The sequence below is a fragment of the Aedes albopictus genome, chromosome 1 (genome assembly GCF_035046485.1).
Source record: "Aedes albopictus strain Foshan chromosome 1, AalbF5, whole genome shotgun sequence".
Taxonomy (NCBI): Eukaryota; Metazoa; Arthropoda; class Insecta; order Diptera; family Culicidae; genus Aedes; species Aedes albopictus.
In genome coordinates this window covers 284,105,518-284,124,349 of record NC_085136.1, presented here as the reverse complement: position 1 = coordinate 284,124,349, position 18,832 = coordinate 284,105,518, and the positions used below count along the sequence as shown (strand labels likewise).

At 38.9% G+C, this 18,832-nt stretch overlaps 1 protein-coding gene across 2 annotated transcripts in view; it reads right to left on the bottom strand.

Annotated features, from left to right (window-relative positions):
* The window catches only part of LOC115259710 (dopamine receptor 1), a 305,831-nt gene extending 288,012 nt beyond the window's left edge, over positions 1 to 17,819 (bottom strand). Inside the window, exon 1 of one of the 2 annotated variants that reach the window (XM_062846922.1) lies at positions 16,951 to 17,819. In XM_062846922.1, the coding sequence (XP_062702906.1) occupies positions 16,951 to 16,962 (12 nt within the window). In that variant the 5' untranslated portion in view covers positions 16,963 to 17,819. The remainder of the gene's footprint in view (positions 1 to 16,950) is intronic. The other variant, XM_062846923.1, reaches the window with a different exon arrangement.
* Positions 17,820 to 18,832: the final 1,013 nt, after the last annotated feature.

Here is an 18,832-nt window from a genome sequence, read left to right as displayed (position 1 = left end):
TCAAATAAAATTGTTTTCATTAAGAAGATTTGTAATGATGGTTCTTGATCAAATATTCCAGTGAAAATTTCTTTTACCAATCTATAAATATCTTTCTTATCGATACAGTAACTTTCATTGTGTTTGGAAATTGAATATTTTTTTACGCGTTTTTTTTTTCTTTCCCATTATGCTACATTTTTTGACCAGTTTGTGCAACTTCACATTTTAATCATATAATTTACAGAGCTCTATTTTTTACTTGTACAACAACATCAACAAAGTTGGTATTATTTGCTTCGTTAAAATGTTTACTATAATAAGAGCTAACTTTTTTGATTATTAAGCTCACATTGAAATGACAGTCTATCGTTTGTGTATTTATAATTTCTGAAACAGCTTTTGAGCAAATCGCCTTAGTGATTTTGAAAATTTTAGTGCTCAGAAAAGGCGGCAAATAAGGATTTTTTTCGTATTTTCAATAAAATGCAGAGGGGCACCTACTATATGGAACTTGGGTAATATGACGGGTTAACCCCCAAAACCACTCCCTTGCGTAAAAGTTCGCTGCCCTGGTTTAGGTATGTAAGAAAAAAATGTTTTTTTATTGTTTTGCTCTCAAATAGTTGTATGAACTTTTGTGAAATTGGATTTTTTTTCTTGCGCTCTGTCTAATATTGGAGAATTGCCTATGTGATTTTAGATGATTTACGTCCTTTCAAATATCAGCAAAATTAACTTTGTCAATATTGCATTTTTTACACTTATAGACGCGTAAAAAAGTCTCATTTATGATATTAAAATGTACTCTGAATCACCTGTATGGTTTTACACTTTTATATCTGTAAAAACTACTGTGATATCAAATATTTTTCATCCACTCTCCCAAATATAAAAAAAATCACTTTATGTGGTTTTTCATGTGTAAAATTGCCTTTAGTAATAACCAAAGCTTTAGCGCCCCAGAGAAGGTGTGAAGAAACTCTTTTACGGAATTGGGAATTTGGAATTTTTCTTCCATTTTTAAGTATATAAGTATCATTTCATTGATTTTTTCGATATTGTTGCGCTTACAAAAAAAAACTTCCTTCATGATATTTAAAATTTTGTTTATGCTCCAATACCTTGTCGTGAAAGAAAAAAGGAGCTTTAATATTTTGGAAGGCGATAGAGTCTATTATACTGTCATTAGTGACAGCTCATGTGATTTTTTTACGAAATTGTGCACGGCTGAAGATATAAGAAAAGTTACCTGTGCCATTTTTTTCGAAATGTTGTCCTTCCGCATTGATTCCTTCAAAAAATCTTAGTTTTCTTTAGAATTTTCTCCAAAGTTATCTGCAGGCTACCAGAAATAAATCTTCCCCGGAGTCCTTCCCATATTACTCCGTGGATTTCTATAAAAATCCACCAAGAATTACATTCGGAAAATCTTTCAAAGATTTCTTTTGAAAGTACTTTAGATCATCTTCCTTTTATCGCTTCAGAATTTCCCTTAGAAATTCCTTCGGAGTTGTCGTTAGAGGATCCTCTAGAAATTTCCCAAAAACTCCTCTAGAAAAGTTTCCCATGGTTTTCCTTGAAAAATCCTCCATAGATTTTACCAGGAATCTGTACGATAAGAGATTCCTGCAGGAGTTCATACAGAGATTCCTTCAGGATTCCCTCCAGTTATTGCATTACCTCAGACTTTTCTTTAAGGCATTTTCTTTAAGGATAAATAAAGCAAATAAATATTTGCTAGGAATTTAAACAGAAATTCCTTTATAAATAGCTCAAGAGTTTTTTCTAGGGATATTTGCAGATGCTTCACAACGCAGTTTCTTCAGGTATTTGATTTTTTTTTGAAACTCGCTCACAGATTTCTTCAGGAATACAGTGGTTTTTCGGTTTTATCACGGTCAAAAAAAAATTTACCTTGATAAAAACGAAACCGTGAATTTAGCGAAACGAGACATAAATGTATTTTTTTTTATCCAAAATCGTTTAGCTGCAAAATATATAAGTCGTAGCTTATACTTTTTAACTATTTTGGTGGACTGGACAATGCTGTATTGATTTTATATTGATTTCGGAATGTTTTAAAACAAGTGTGATAAAAACGAAATGAAAATCGTGATATAATCGAACAGAAAACCGTGAATTTGGGCGAGTAGTGATTAAAACGACTAGTGATAAAACCGAAACGACACTGTACTTTCAGGAAATTCTCCAACAATTTCAATAAATGATTTCTCCAGGAATTTTCCTATAAATATAATTAAGAATTTACCTGGGATTTCTTCAAATGCTCTTCCGGAGAATGATTCAAAAGCATTTGTTATGGTTTCTGCAGGGGTTCAACTGAAGATTTCTTCACTACTCTTGCCCCGAGTGTGGAGTTTCGCTGAAGTGTACTAATACGTACTGACACTTCAGAGGAGAGTTCACGGAACTGCTCAGAATTACTTTCAGAAATTCCTGCTGGCTTTCCTTTTGAAATTCCTTTGGAAAGATATTTTTATCTCCAGAGACTTCTTCAGAATTTCAGAGATTTCTTCAGCAATTTCAGCAAGAGATTGTTTCAAAAGTTCTTCCAAAAAGTACTTCAGAAGTTCTTCTAAAAACTTCTTTACAAATCCTTAAGGGATTGCTTCAGAAATTCTTCCCAGGGTTTCTCCGAGATATCCTCAGTGATTTCTGCAAAAAATACTTAAAATGATTTTTTTTCTAGAAATTGCTCTAGTGGTTCTATAAGAAAAAATTTCTGGGACGTTTTTAGAGATCCCTTGAGAATTTATTCAGACATTCCTCCAGTGATTATTCAGAAGTTCTTCCAGAAACATCACAAGAATTGATGAAGAATTATTTGAAAATCAAGGAATTTTTAAGCAGTCATTGTAGAATTGTCTCTAAAAATCCCATAAAAACTCCTGAAGATACCTTCTGAAATCCCTAAGAGAAATTTTTTAAATATTTTGGAGGAATTTCTGGACAAAAAATTCATGCAGCTATTTCTTAAGCTAATCTAGAAGAATATCGGAAGAAACAGGATACCCCTTTTATTTTCTGAGAAAAAAAATCAATGGAAATTTATGAAAGAAATCAGCAAGGAAAAATGCTTGAGAAACCTCAGGAAGGGTTTCTGAAAAAATCCGCAGGGAAATGCTGCAGGAATCTCTCTTAAAATAACTGTGGACATCGTAGGAAAATACAATTCAATAAATTTTTGAAGAATCCTTGGATTTCTGGATTTTCTGGAGGAATTCTGTAGATACCTCTGAAGGAGTTCTCAGAACAGATTCATATACATTTTCTTAACGAATTTTATACAAAAATTCCTAAACTAGGGTCTGCGATCATTTGGGCAGGGATACCTATTTTGAGTACTTGCTGCTATAACTCAGTCAATTTTGAACCGATTGACTTGAATTTTGGAACATAGCTAGATACTGTAAGTGTCTGATCGTGTTCCAAAAATCAAGAAAACCGGTTTAAAATTGGCTGAGTTATAGCAGCAAGTGCTCAAAATAGGTCCCCCTGCCCAAATGGTCCTAGACTATACCTCCTGGAGCAATTTTCTAAAGAAATCCTGCAGAAACATTTTTAAAATTCTTGAAGAATTCTTAGAGAACCGCTGAAGGCATCAATAAAATGAATTTGGACTCTTTGGAAAAATACCTGGAAGAACTGGAGAATCCTCTGCATGTACAGGGGATAGACAAAATGATCGGGACAGGCAAATTTTGAGCTTTTCAAAAAATGTTCAAGTAGCTGTTACTTTTCGAAAAGTGCATAAAATATTCTCAAATGTTTACTGTCAATAGATCAACTAGCTGTGGTCAAAATTTGGAAAAGATCGGACTATTCTTCACGAAGTTATAAAGATTCTAGAAAAAGGTATAATTATTCGATAGCTAACTTTGAGCTGTTATATCTCCGGAATCAATGAACCAAATGCAATGAAGTTTTGACCATTTATGACTTATATGATGAGCTTTGAAAAACGTTTTACTATACTTGAAAGTTTTAATAAGAGAAAAAGTTATAGCGATTTAATTTATTTTATGTTTTTTTAGTAAATTGGTCTATTTTTAATATGCATTCCATTACTTTTTTTTCAATTTATTGCCGGCTATGTTGTTAGATTTCTTCAAAACATATTTATATCCGAGTCAATTAAAGGGAATTTAAATGAACTATAATTAGTACCTTCAATTTTGAAACGATATTGAAGTTTTGGATAATTTGGTGTTATATTAGTAAAATAATCTAATCGTTTTAATTTTCATCCGTGTTAAAAAATTTAAGTTAATTTCATTGCATTCGGTTCAATGAATCCGGAGAGATAACAGCTCAAAGTTAGCTATCGGATAATTATCACCTTTTTTAGAATATTTATTACTTCATGCAGAATAGTCCAATCCAAATTTTTACCACTGATACACAGCTAGTTAATCAACTTACAGTAAAAACTTGAGAACATTTCATGCACTTTTCGAAAAGTTACAGCCACTTGAACATTTTTTGAAAAGTGAAAATTTTGCCTGTCCCGATCATTTTGTCTATCCCCTGTATTTATAGAAAAAAATTATGATAAATTCCATAAAATGCTGAATTCTGAAGTTTTTTTCTGCAGGAATTGTTGATAGAATCTTTGAAAAAAAAACCCTGAAGAAAGGTCTGCATAAATCCAAAGCAATGCCTAGAGGGACACCTGCGTAAACCCTTGGGTGAACTTGCAGAGGAAACTCTTGGAAATTTTCTAGAAGAATTTCCACGCAAATGCCCGTGAAAATCTCTGAATATATGGAGTAATACCTGATGCAACCTACCTATAAAAAAAATGTGATAATTTCTGATAAAGTGCCTGAAAACAAACTGAATTTCTAAAAGAAACCCCTAGATGAATTTCTCAAACAATGTGTGAATCTTTGTGAACAAAATCCTTCCAAAATTGCGGCAATGAATTTCTATTGAAATTTCTAAAAGAGTTTTCAGGAAGCATTCCTTCGGTTAATCCGAGTAAAACATCTATTGTTCTTTTCACGGAAAGGCGAAACCGTAATGGCGTTCGACCTTTGCGTCTCTTTGATTCTGAAATCGATGTGACTGAACAGGTAAAGTACGTTGGAGTCATTCTTGATTCCAAGCTTTCCTGGACACCTCACATTGAGTTCAGAATCAAGAAAGCTTGTATGGCCTTCGGGCAATGCCGGCGTACTTTTGGTACAACTTGGGGTCTAAAACCCAAGTATATCAAATGGATTTACACAACTGTGGTTCGGCCAATATTGGCTTATGGGTGTCTTGTGTGGTGGCAAAAGGGTGAAGTGAGAACGGTCCAATCAAAATTAGGTCATCTCCAATGGATGTGCTTAATGGCGATGTCTGGAGCGTTCTCTTCAACTCCTACGGCAGCGCTAGAAGTTCTCTTTGACGTTGCCCCATTACACATTCATCTCAAACAAGAAGCCCTTTCTTGCACTTACCGGTTACGGGTACTCGGTCTACTAGAGGAAACTCCTGTGAACCGCACATCAACACACACCTCGTTGTTTCCACTTTTAGTGAATTGGGACAAAATTGTCCTTGCTCCAAGTGATCTTACAATTGCTTGTAATTTTCCATATAGGACATTTTCCACGAAATTCCCTTCCCGGGAAGAGTGGACATCTGGTTATCTGGAAAGAAGTATTTTAGACGGCATCGTATGTTACACTGATGGCTCCCTTCTCGAAGGTCGAGCAGGTGCTGGTGTTTATTCTCGTGAGCTAAGGCTGTATCAGTCTTACTCACTTGGTAGACACTGCACCGTTTTTCAGGCCGAAATCTTTGCTCTTATGTGCGGAGTGCAATCAGCACTTCAGCAGCACGTAATGGGCAAAGTAATATACTTCTGTTCAGATAGCCAGGCTGCTATTAAAGCACTTGCTTCGGCCAACTCCAGGTCGAAGATAGTTATCGCTTGTCGAACTCAAATCGAGGAGCTGAATTCAGCAAACGCTGTTCACCTTCTATGGGTACCAGGTCATTCTTCCATCGCTGGAAATGAATTGGCTGATGAGTTAGCTCGCTCTGGAGCATCACATGACTTCATTGGCCCTGAGCCAGCTATTCCGATATCGAAGTGTTGGTTTAAGCTTCAGATTCACACCTGGGCTGTCATTCAACACAGACAATATTGGAATAGTTTGGAGTCATGTCGTCAAACCAAATTGTATAGTGCTGAGCCATCTCTACGGGTGGCGAAGTATCTAACTAATCTGTCTAAGCAGAATTGCAGCATGTTGGTCAAAGCATTGACTGGCCACTTCCGACTCAGCTATCACATGGCGAATATTCAGCAAGCTGATTCATTTGCCTGTGATAGCTGTGAATCCGATTATGGAACTTCGTATCATTTGATATGTAACTGTCCAGTTTTCGCGCAACTGCGTTTCCGAATATTCGGTAAACACTTATTAAGTGAAACTGACTTCAGAAACCTGAATCTTCAGGATATTCTGTTGTTCTTAACCCGCTGTGGTAAAGAGCTATAGGCTCTCTTTCGCTTTATGCGTTATTACAGTGCCCTTTTCAGGGCGCTGTTTGAACCCATTGTGGTACGCTTGTGCGTTAGTACCCTCTTCCAGGGTATTTTTTCTATTTCCCTACCTGTCCCTATCCCCATCCAAATCCTTTTTCCTTCCTTTTCCCTCAGGTAGATGATGAAATAGGCTGTTATTTTGGCGATGGCACAAATGTCCCAAATGGAGGATAACGTGCCTCTGGAGCCGGCCTTCTGATACCTGATACCTGATACTAACATTAAAATCAAATTCGTCATAAACAGCATTAAATAATTCACAAGACCTGTCCAGAGGATTATTACGTCCATAATCAGTTCTATGTCCGGGAATCCACAAAAGGCTAGCAACGCGGAGTTGTCGGTTGGGTGCACGGAAACTGATTCTTTGGAGCAAGCAGCTACAGTCGATGCGGTTGGTCAGCATGTCAAAAATAAACATTCTCCGCAGGAAAGTTTGTCGTTCCGTTAGAGTCTGCAGTCCAATTAGAGCGCACTTGTGTTCATACGGTGGTAGGTTTCGGGCATCAATCCAGGGCAGTCGGCGTAATGCAAATCGGACGAACCGTTTCTGAACATTTTCGATTCGTAGTTCGTGAACACCGCGATACGGGACCCAGATTTGAACTCCATATTCAGGGCCGCTGCGAACCAGCGAACAATACAATACTTTTAGGGCGTAGATGGCATCGAAATCAGCGGTATTACAGCGCAAGAATCCAAGCATTGAATTGGCCTTGGCAATGGTCTTGGAAATGTGCTTATTAAACTTCAGTTTGCTATCTAGAGTTATTCCAAGATCCTTGATGGAGTAAACTCTCTGCAGCATCGCAGAGTCCATAGAGTTCTCAAACCGTATCGGTTCATGCTTTCGGGTGTAGGTGATGACTTTGCATTTTGATGGATTTGTCTGCATTCCATTCATTCGACACCACGATGTCAATCTGTCAATATCAGACTGAAGAGCACAGCAATCCAGCACTGATTTGACTATGCGATAAATTTTTAGGTCATCAGCATACAACAGCTTGCAGGAACACAAATGGTCACACACGTCATTTATAAATAGAATGAAAATTAGAGGCCCTAAGAGGCTTCCTTGTGGTACACCCGAAGGAATATCAAAAACGTCGGATCTGGTATTGCGGATCTTGACAAAGGTCTTTCTGGAGGACAAATACGAATCAATCCAGGTGACTATCCATGAAGGAAGCCCTAGTTTTCTCAGTTTTGCGACGGCGAGATCGTGTGGAACCTTGTCAAAAGCCTTGGAGAAGTCAACATATATAGTATCAACTTGATGCCGCTTCTCGATGGTGTTGGTAGCGGTGCTGGTGAATGCCATTAAGTTCGATATGGTCGAGCGTTTTTTCACGAATCCATGTTGAAATTTCGATATCGCAGGTTGAACTACTGGGTACACCAAGTCATGTAGTAGACCTTCCAAAACTTTGGCCAAGCAGTTCAGAATCGAGAGTAAAAATTTAAGCCATTAACTTCGGTAATTGGTAGTTAAGTATTTCTTAAATAATTCTGGCGCTGAAAAGGTGCTGTTATTTCTATGCAGATTCGACCTATTCAAATCGAATGCCAAAATTGTTTTAGGCACATGCGGGCAAAGCCACAGCTTTATCCAAAACAGCCCAAATTTCATACTATTTACCCGAATAAATATTACGAACTTTGACACTGCCCAATTATTGTCAATTAGTGTAACATTTCTTGAACAAATGATCAAGAAATATGTTGCACTGTGCTTGGGGGCATCTGGGGTAATATGCACTGTTGAGGCAAACGCACCCCCTTGATTTTTCAGGAATTATTGGTTTTGGAGCTTTGAAACCTTGTCAGTCTAATAGAACGTCCTTATAAAAGAGCACCTGGAAAATTTTACATATCTACGTTACGTAATTAGTGAGAAAAATGAATAAAATCAAAAAGCAGGTTTCTGATGTAATTTTCCCGATCGTTTGTCGGACGATTTGATGGTGAAAACAGACCAAATACCTTAAGCTGTTGTATTTATTAAGTTAATTGAGGGTAATACTAAGCGTAAGAAAAAAAAACTTAAACAGTAATGTACGTGAATTATATATTTTAAACAATTTTATTTTTTACTCTTGGTTGTGGCAATATGCACTCCATGTGATGGGGCAAAACGCACCTATAGAAAACAAGCTGTAATAATATCTATGATTGCTTTGTAAGTAATCGAAAACGAAATTGAGCTATTATTCGTCTTAAAACCTCAGAAAACATGCATTTTCTCTAAAAAGGGAAAAGATTTATAAACTCGACAGTGCATTTTGCCCAATGTTGTGGTGCGTCTTGCCCCATTGTTGTAGTGCACTTTACCCCGAGCATGGGTGCATACTGCCCCGCATACATATACGAAGCCGTAATGGTGGTCTTCACAAAAATCGTTATTTTCCAAAGCTGAGCTATATTAAGGCTGAAGTTTTGTTTGAGATCGCTTAGAATGCAAGTTTTTTGCAATAAATGCAATAAAACAATAAATTAATGCCCTTTTATATGCATTTGGACGCATCTTCCTTAACTGGTGCGTATTACCCCAGAATAAGTGTGTGCTGCAGTTTCCAACTGTTTTTTTTTTATTTGTCACGGACTTGTATAAACTGGAACAATGCAAATGTGCACATCTTTCTGATTGGAAATTACGGCCACAAAGAAACAAACACCGAGAAAAAATTCTACTCAGTGGTGATTTCAGAGTAAGACCAACTCAGTCACTGAGTAGACAATTTTCTCGGTGAATTTAAAACGCCAAAATGTATGCACAAGAAATCAAACGTATACATGTTATAAGATAAAGAGAAATATATCCAATCAAGCGACAGTATCGCAAACGTAACATGAGCATGTATGGGGAGTACGCAGGGTGTGATTTTACTATATATAATATAATTATGTTTCAGTTCAGTTCAGTGAAGTGAAGTGATTTTTTTTCGAAAGATGTGCACCACGTGGATGGTGGTAAAAATCACATTAACCATTTTACATGGTTATTTTGAGAAAAATCTTTTTTGACTTAAAAATAAAGCCCCTTAGCCGTCGACTAACCGTGACTAAGGAGGACGACAGGGCTGATCAAATTTTTTTGTCAATTTGAATTGCCCAAAATGCTCTCAAATGACGTTTTATTAAGTTTTGCTTCCTGAGGGGGTGGTCGTGGGTACCGACTATTGCCAAATCCCATTTACACTCAATCTGGTACGGTCAGGGCGTTAACACTGAACACCCAAAATGGTCAAAAATAACGTTTTATTAAATTTTGCTTCCTGAGGGGGTGGTCGTGGGTACCGACTATTGCCAAATCCCATTTACACTCAATCTGGTACGGTCAGGGCGTCAACAGTGTACAACCAAAATGGTCAAAAATAACGTTTTATTAAATTTTGCCTCCTGAGGGGGTGGTCGTGAAGTGAAGTGAAGTGATTTTTTTTGAAAGATGTGCACCACGTGGATGGTGGTAAAAATCACATTAACCATTTTACATGGTTATTTTGAGAAAAATCTTTTTTGACTTAAAAATAAAGCCCCTTAGTCGTCGACTAACCGTGACTAAGGAGGACGACAGGGCTGGGGAGGGCTCTCACAACGGAAGCGACTCTGAAGGTGAAAACCTAGACGAGATCACTGACGGGGAAGAGCTCATCGCGGCACTGCAGCAACACTACAGTATCGACAACAACAACAGTTGGCAGCGGGCGGAGGAAGCTCAAGACGAAGCCCTCGTCGGTGGAAGACCTACTTCATTGACGAGATATTTAGAGAGGCACTCCACTTGGTAGCAGTGCTCCCGCGTGTAAACGATGCTATCATGACTCGGCACGACCACCCTAGGAATGGAAGACTACCGGCGTTCTGGTGGACTCGAGGTGTTGCGAACAAGCGCCACGTCTGTCTACGGACTGATGAGCAGCAGAAAGAACGACAGATAGCACTCTCGGCTCCAAAGTCGCACTCAAGCCCAAGATAAGGGCAATCTGAAAGGCCTGATATGAGGGTATCTGTCAGAGTGCCAGTACTAACCAGTCAATGGGGTGATACAGGGTCGTGATGACCAAGACAAGAGGTGTAATAGCTCCTACCGAGTAATCTCCAGAGATACTAGAGAGGATCAACGAGGGGCTCTTTCCGCGTCATGATCCGAGTCCTTGCCATCCTTCCGTAGGACCGCTGGGAATAGGGGCTGGCAATGAGGGGAGGGTCACCCATGAGGAACTTGTGGGTGGGAACTGCAAAATCCCTTAGCGTAGGTAAGGCCCCAGGTTCGGACGGAGTTCGGAACCTGGCTTTAAAAGAAGCTATTGCAGAGGCTCCCGGGATGTTCAAATCTGCTTTGAAGAAATGCCTCCCAAGCAACACAACAAGCTATATAAGTGTTTAAAGTTCACTATTCATACAAAACGTAGTGTATTTTTCTTGTATTATTTACTTAATTTTGAACACTTGTACAATCAAAACAGCGCAAAAAATGGCGGCTTATAAAACATCTTACATTTAATATAAGATGTATCTCAACATATTTATATCGCTTAAAAATGATATATAGAACATACCTTCCAACTTCCAAATATGTATCCAAATATTTATCAATAATATCACTTGAAAAATACACATTTAAAACAATAACATTCATAAGCTCAAATAATACATTTTGGTAGTAAAATAACGTGTAAAAAACATTTATATTACACATTATTTGTACAGGTTGGAATTTAGCTATCCTTAAGCTATATAACTGATAGAAAGCATTTATACTACGTAAATAATATATCCAACAATATTTGAGTACATATGTAGCGTAAAAAATGTCAGAACACAGAAACAAAATAATTAAATTATAAATATATCTGGCTTCTTCAACCACATGAACATGAAATTTGAAAAAGGTTATGAAGTCAATAATTTTTGTAGATTATTTGAATAGCTAATTAAGACATGGTTTATGCTCAATGATGGTAGCGCTATTTCACATGCGAATCGAAATTTATGGTGAAACTGCCGATTTTGCTCACCCAAATTTCAAGCGCTGCAGGGTTCAATTAAAAAAGCCAACCATGACCATTAAAATAAGCCAACCAAATTGTGTTGTTCTATCAATTTCTAGACTCCACATGAAGAATCAACATGGCTGATTCTCTATGAAGCTTACAGTGTCGTACATACATATAAACAAATATCCACATTATAATAATTATTGTCTTTGAGCATACACACTAAGATCAGCTCGGTATTTTCCCCATCTTTTTACTGAGTTCTCAACAGCAGATTTAACTCGGCACGCTCGGTTATCCCTTTTACTGAATACTCTGTAAATGAGTTAACGAGCTCTGCAAATGAACTGTCAAAAATTACAGATTAATGGTAAATATCGTTACTGATGAACGGTAAATATTGATTACCGAGTGTACCGAGTTAAATCTGCTGTTGAGAACTCAGTAAAAAGATAAAAAAATACAGAACTCAGCGAAAAATTTACTGAGCTGGAAAATCAGAATCTTAGTGTGTAAGATTTATCACTGTTTATAACACTCGTGAGCTTAGAGGAATATGAAATCAAAAAATTGTTTCGTTTCCAAATTTATAATGAATAGAATAAAAAAATATCCAATTAATTTCCATATTTTTATTGATGCATGCACATTTTTGACAGGTACTGTAATTTGGATGAATTTGCTTTGGAAAAGACGCTATATGTGAAGACCTTGCGTTCAAATTACGTTAGTAATACAAACTAAAAACATTCTTACAACAAACGCTTTATTGAGCTATAATTATGTTCTGAGGCCTAAATTTAAACTCTGAAATAACTATGGGGCTGTCCATTAATTACGTAAGGGATTTTTTACGATTTTTCGACACCCCCTCCCCCCCTTGTAAGATTTTTTGTATGAGAACCCAAATATTTTTGTATGGCGCGTAAGATTTCTCAAACCCCCCCTCCCCCCAAAAACCCTTACGTAATTAATGGACAGCCCCTATACTACAACTTAATTTCAGCATGGTTGAATCTGTCAAAATGTAAACGTAAACATTGTCATTGTTCTCTTCGCTCTGCTGTTGGTGCTGAATCTGAGTTGTTTTTTGGAAATTCGGGAATCAAACTAATCGTAATCTGATTCGGAATAATTCCAGCTGCTGCCGAGAGGTCTTAGGATCGTACTTGAAGATGTCCAGAACGATATGTGAGCAGCTACTATTCGGCCGTACACAGGCGTTCGAGTTGCGTCCCGAAATTCGGTATCAACGATAATAACCCATATCAATCTTTTCTGTGGTAGTCATCTTCGACGCCCTGTATGAACTCGACAGAAAACACAAATCTTTCTCGGTACATGTTTGGACATCATCGTCCTCGTCGGAGATCTTTCTGCCCACTACCGACCTAAACATGGGCCATGAAAACTATGGTTTAATCTGTGTTGAATTGTGCGGTTATGAAAATTCGGCAAACCCAAAATGAGATGCTTTTGTAAAATAAAACATTGTTGCTTTCATGAGTGATTTCCATGATGTTGTATTATTGTTATATATTAGTAAAATGTTGTTATTTAATACTTGGTGCAATCTTCGATATTTTTTGCCTTTCTCGTACACCAAGGTGTACCGAAAGGCTATATGTTCACTCCAAAAACGAAAATTTAATAGAGCCTCCGGAGGGGTCAAGTCTTATATACCAATCGACTCAGCTCGACGAATTGAGGTGATGTCTGTGTGTGTGTATGTGTGTGTGTGTGTGTATGTGTGTGTGTGTGTGTGTATGTGTGTGTACAAAAAAACTCACATCACTTTTTGGCAGTAAACCTCATCCGATTTCAATGACCGACGGTTCATTCGACGCGGAATCTGGTCCCATTGTTTCCTATTGAAAATGGTTCGGATCGGTTCAGCCGTTCCGGAGATATGGCCATTTAGGTGTTCCGGAACGGTACCCCAGGAAGGGACCAGATATGAAAATGCATCAAACCTATGCATGCGGCACATCAAACCACGGCATTTTCGATAACCTGATGAGCGGTAAGCAGAAAAATAGTCTCAGACCATATCTGAACCGGTAGTGTTCCCGAACCGGTTCTGGGCGTCCCGCTATAAGTGGCCAAATATACAATTGTACCAAACCCATGCAAGCGACACATCAAACCACGGCATTTTAGATGACCTGATGGACAATGAGCAGGAAAATCATCTCAGACCATATCTGAACCGGTAGTGTTCCGGAACCGGTTCTAGTCGTCCCGCTGGAAGTGGCCAAATATACAAGTGAACCAAACCCATGCATGCGACACATCAAACCACGGCATTTTCGATAACCTGAAGAGCGGTAAGCAGAAAAATAGTCTCAGATCATATCTGAACCGGTAGTGTTTCGAAACCGGTTCTAGGCGTCCCGCTGGAAGTGGCCAAATATACAATTGAACCAAACCCATGCATGCGGCACATCAAACCACGGCATTTTCGATGATCTGATGGATAATGAGCAGGAAAATCATCTCAGACCATACCTGAACCGGTAGTGTTCCAGAACCGGTTCTAGGCGTCCCGCTGGAAGTGGCCAAATATACAATTGATCCAAACCCATACATGCGACACATCAAACCACGGCATTTTCGATGACCTGATGGATAATGAGCAGGAAAACCATCTCAGATCATATCTGAACCAGTAGTGTTCCGGAACCCGTTCCGGGGTTCCCGTCGAAGTGGTTAAATCTGGAAGAGAAACAAACCCGTACATGCGTCACATCAAATAGCGGCTTTTTAGATTACTTAATGAACGGTCAGCAAGTGTTTCGGAATCGGTTTTGAGTGGCCGGAAGAGGCCAAATGTAAAAGTGAACCAAATCCAGGCATGTGACACATCAAATCGTGGCTTTTGCGATAACCTGATGAACAGTTAGCTAGAAAATAGCCTTACGTCACTGGTAGTGGTCCGGAATTGGTTCAGAGAATCCCGTCGAAATTGTCAAATCCTGCATGTGACACCTTCAATTTGCAGCGTTTTTGGTTAACCGATAAGCAGTTAACAAGACAATAATGTTAGACCATATTTGGTTCAGCCGGTAGTTACCCGGAATCAGATCCGGGTAGTAAAATGTAAAATTTAACCAAACCCATGGATGCGGTACATCAAATCACGACCAGTCTTGTAAACATTCGACACTTTTTACTACCTTCATTTCGTTGCCGCAGTCGGGTGTCAGCTTGTTTTGTTACATTTTACATTCGTGCGCTACCGTTACCTCTTACCTACACACAACACGAGCAGTAGAACGAAGACTGATCACGACTTATCGACAACCTGATGGAAAAATAGGGTCAGACCACATTAGATTCCCGGTAGTGTTGCGGGTTCAGCTGTGACTTCGAAAGTGGTTAGAAGTAAAAGTGAAGCAAACCCATTCATGCGATATATCAAATCGCGGTGATTAGGTAAAGGTGAATAAATAGCAATAAAATATTCTCAGACCATAATTGGGACAACCGGTAGTGTCATGGTCCATGACTCATGGAATCAGATCCGGCTATCCCACCGGAAATTACCAAATATAAAAATGAACCAAACTCATACATACGACACATCAGATCGCAGATTTTTTGATAATCTAATGAACGGTTAGCAAGAAAATAGCCTTAGATCACATTAGAGACTAGCTGTTGTGTAGCAGCTTCATGTGAAAAATTAAATCGTGGCTTTGTTTAATGGCCTGATAAACATTAGGTATGAACAAACAGTGACGAATAGGTCTAAGTTCTCATATATGAGAACAAAATATAGACAAAACTAAAGCGATCTCATCAAATCGTACCATTTCAGATTCCTAAGGTGTAAAGTTATAGCAGGATTGGTCAACGTTGAATGGAAAAATAAGAATTTGATCGCATAAACAGAAGATGGTGGCTGTTTTAAGGAATTTTGAGCTCTAAAACTATGTAAAATAAGTGTATTTGGTATGGGAAATTTGTTTGGAGTCCACCAGAGTATCCAAAATAGCGGTCCAAAGTTCAAGATAATGGCCCAGTATTCAAGTTAGTGCCTATTTTATAGGATTTTTAATTCTTGCATTATGGGCATATTTTGTATGAAAATATGTCCAGAATTCAAAATTTGTAATCAGAAAACCCAAGCTGTGCGCTGTTTCACAAGGTCTGCAATATGACTATAGTTTGAATGGGGAAGAATGCCGGTCTTCGTCCAAAACTGGTAACCAGAAAATCATAAACGACATGCCAAAATTCAATACGGCGACTATTTTATGTAATTGTAGGTGCAGAGTCCAAAAATGAATACCAGAACATCCAAGATGGTGTCTCAATGTTCAAGATGGCGGTTAGTTTAGTTGGGGTAGATATCCGGAGTCATAAAATGATGACCGGAAAATCTAAAATGACATTTCAAAATTTTGCGGCTTCATGACACTTGTTTGGTTTGAGTTTTGGATCGTTGTCTTATATTTTCTGAATATTGGATGTTATGCTAATATAAAATGTTTCCATATTGAGTAGATTTATCAAGCAGTTTTCATTTTGTATTTATGTCAATGTCATCAACATGTCGCTCGAGTTTTGTTGAAAGGATATTTTAAAGCACGAGAAAGGCACCATCACCGCTAGGTGGATTAATTAGGGTTTTTGCTGTTTGTATTTGGCCAACATTATAAAAGCCTAATAATAACACAATATGCTTCATAATACACTTATATTACAGCTATAAAACATCTGTTGAAGTTTTGATTTTGAAAGATGTTTTATGTGTTACTTGGGCTGGACGAGGGAGTCTTCCCAGAGGGTAGGAAGCGGCAGAGCCTGGTACTATTGCCAAAGGTGTGGAAACCACCGGGAAACCCATCAGCATGTAGACCAATATACTTGCTCGACACGACAGGGAAGGTGCTTGGGAGGATCAAGACTATTGAGCTGCTCCGAGGGTGTAGATGGTCTGTCATGTAACCAGTTGATTGGTATATGTGACTCGATACTCCAAGCCAAGTATCGAACATTCGTTTTACGAGTGAAAATAATATTGCAATATAATTATAGCCTGTCAGTAAATTTTGATGTACCAGATGTTGCCTTTCCAGCCAACTTTTTTTCTTACTCAATAGGGAACAAACTTGTTAAAAACAGAAGATGTAGGTATTTGGATCCACAACGTGCTCCAAAGAGTTGGGCAGTAAAGTAGGTACCAATTGCTGGATCATGAACGGACCGACCGGAGACCTTTCAAATGATCCTTTCGAAGCGTGTATATGAGGGACCTCTTAGGTGTGCACGTTATCTAGTGCTAAAGAATGCCTCTAAGCATCTGTCAATGTTAACCTCGAATAGAGCCATAGAATTCTAATCCTCACTATAGTGTAAAATGTAAAAAAAAATCAGCTGTAAGACACAATAACCTACCAGATTATTCATAGCACGTCCATATAGTGTCGCTTCATCGTCACGTCGTTATCACATGCATGAATCAATTATTCACCTACACCAGTAAAGCATGAAAAAAAAGAACCACCATAATGCCACTTTCAATTAATCGTCACAATCCCTGACACCAACGTGTATGAATAAACGGCGAACGAGAAAGAAAAAAAAAACTACGGACACTACTTCCGCAAATCGTCCCGACGATGACGACGACGCTTATCTTGCCACCGACGACGAGTTGGACAAAACTGGCACACGGCACCGAGTCCCATCTGGGTCAAACCTGTGCGGCATCGAAATGGCCCTATGGATGAACGGATGGATGGGTGGATCTTCGTCCGGCACGCGGGGCCAGCGCCGCGCCGACTGCCACTTGAGAATCCGATCTTATCAATTCACACATGCCATTCATGCTGCTGCTGCCGCCGCGCCGAGCCGGTCGGTGCTATTGCTGTCGCAGCAACATATTTCAATTGGATAAGAGCGGATTGTGCTTCGGCGGTGTCCACGTCCAAGCCCAGCTTCCGTTCCGTCCCGTCCCTTCGTTGGATTCAATTGGATAACGAGGTTATCAATTGCGATTCAACAGGCGAAAGGTGGGTTTGCTATCCCTACTCAAGCCATTGAAAAAGAACCTGGCTGGGTAGGTGCTTGTACGATCCGTGTCGATGCCGCATCGAGCAGGAAGAGTTGATAGATGGAAAAAGACACGTTGTAGGCAGGATTGGATTTAGGGGTTTAGGGGGATTGATTATGCTTCCCATTTATGTTGAGCGTTTTGACCATTTTAAAAATACTTCATGGAAACAACACTGCGTGGTAAATCAGAGCTACCTTTTTTGTTCTTATCTGTATTAACGAGCCTGGAACATCGATCATCTGTCAAAGTCCATACAAATTCCTGTTCCAAACGAGCAGGAGACCTGTCAAAATTGGAGCATGACGCCACTCTCCCTTCAGTCACTCTACCCTAAGGCTAGTTCATCTCGGGACCCACGCTTTACTTCCCTTGCGAAGAAAGAACTAACATTTTGTGAGTTTGTCGGGAGTGGGATTCGATCCCAGGTCCTCGGCGTGATAGTCACGTGCTTTAACCATCACACCAGGTCGGCTTCACAAAGCTACTATTACAAAAATAGTATGGAACGAGCTCACCAATAATTAATAATCCATTTGCTGATTCAGGAAAATGTACAGCGGAATAGTAGTAAAAATTGGATGTTAACATTTTCGAATATTATTATCTTCGTATACCTTAAAGTTCAGACATAGCCTTATTTTTGCAGATTTCTTAATAAGACCCACCCGCGAGTATTCAGTATTGTGTTGTTCTTTGCTGTGCATGCATCACTCCTGTAGGGGTGAGTATGGCAGCATAATCGATTGCGTTCGCTATTGTCTCGAGTGAAAATCAAAACAATAGATGCGCGGGTGTTTAGTATTGTGTTGTTCTTTGCTGTGCATGCATCACTCCTGTAGGGGTGAGTATGGCAGCATAATCGATTGCGTTCGCTATTGTCTCGAGCAAAAATCAAAACAATAGATTCGCGGGTGTTTAGTATTCAGTATTGTGTTGTTCTTTGCTGTGCATGCATCACTCCTGTAGGGGTGAGTATGGCAGCATAATCGATTGCGTTCGCTATTGTCTCGAGTGAAAATCAAAACAATAGATGCGCGGGTGTTTAGTATTCAGTATTGTGTTGTTCTTTGCTGTGCATGCATCACTCCTGTAGGGGTGAGTATGGCAGCATAATCGATTGCGTTCGCTATTGTCTCGAGCAAAAATCAAAACAATAGATTCGCGGGTGTTTAGTATTCAGTATTGTGTTGTTCTTTGCTGTGCATGCATCACTCCTGTAGG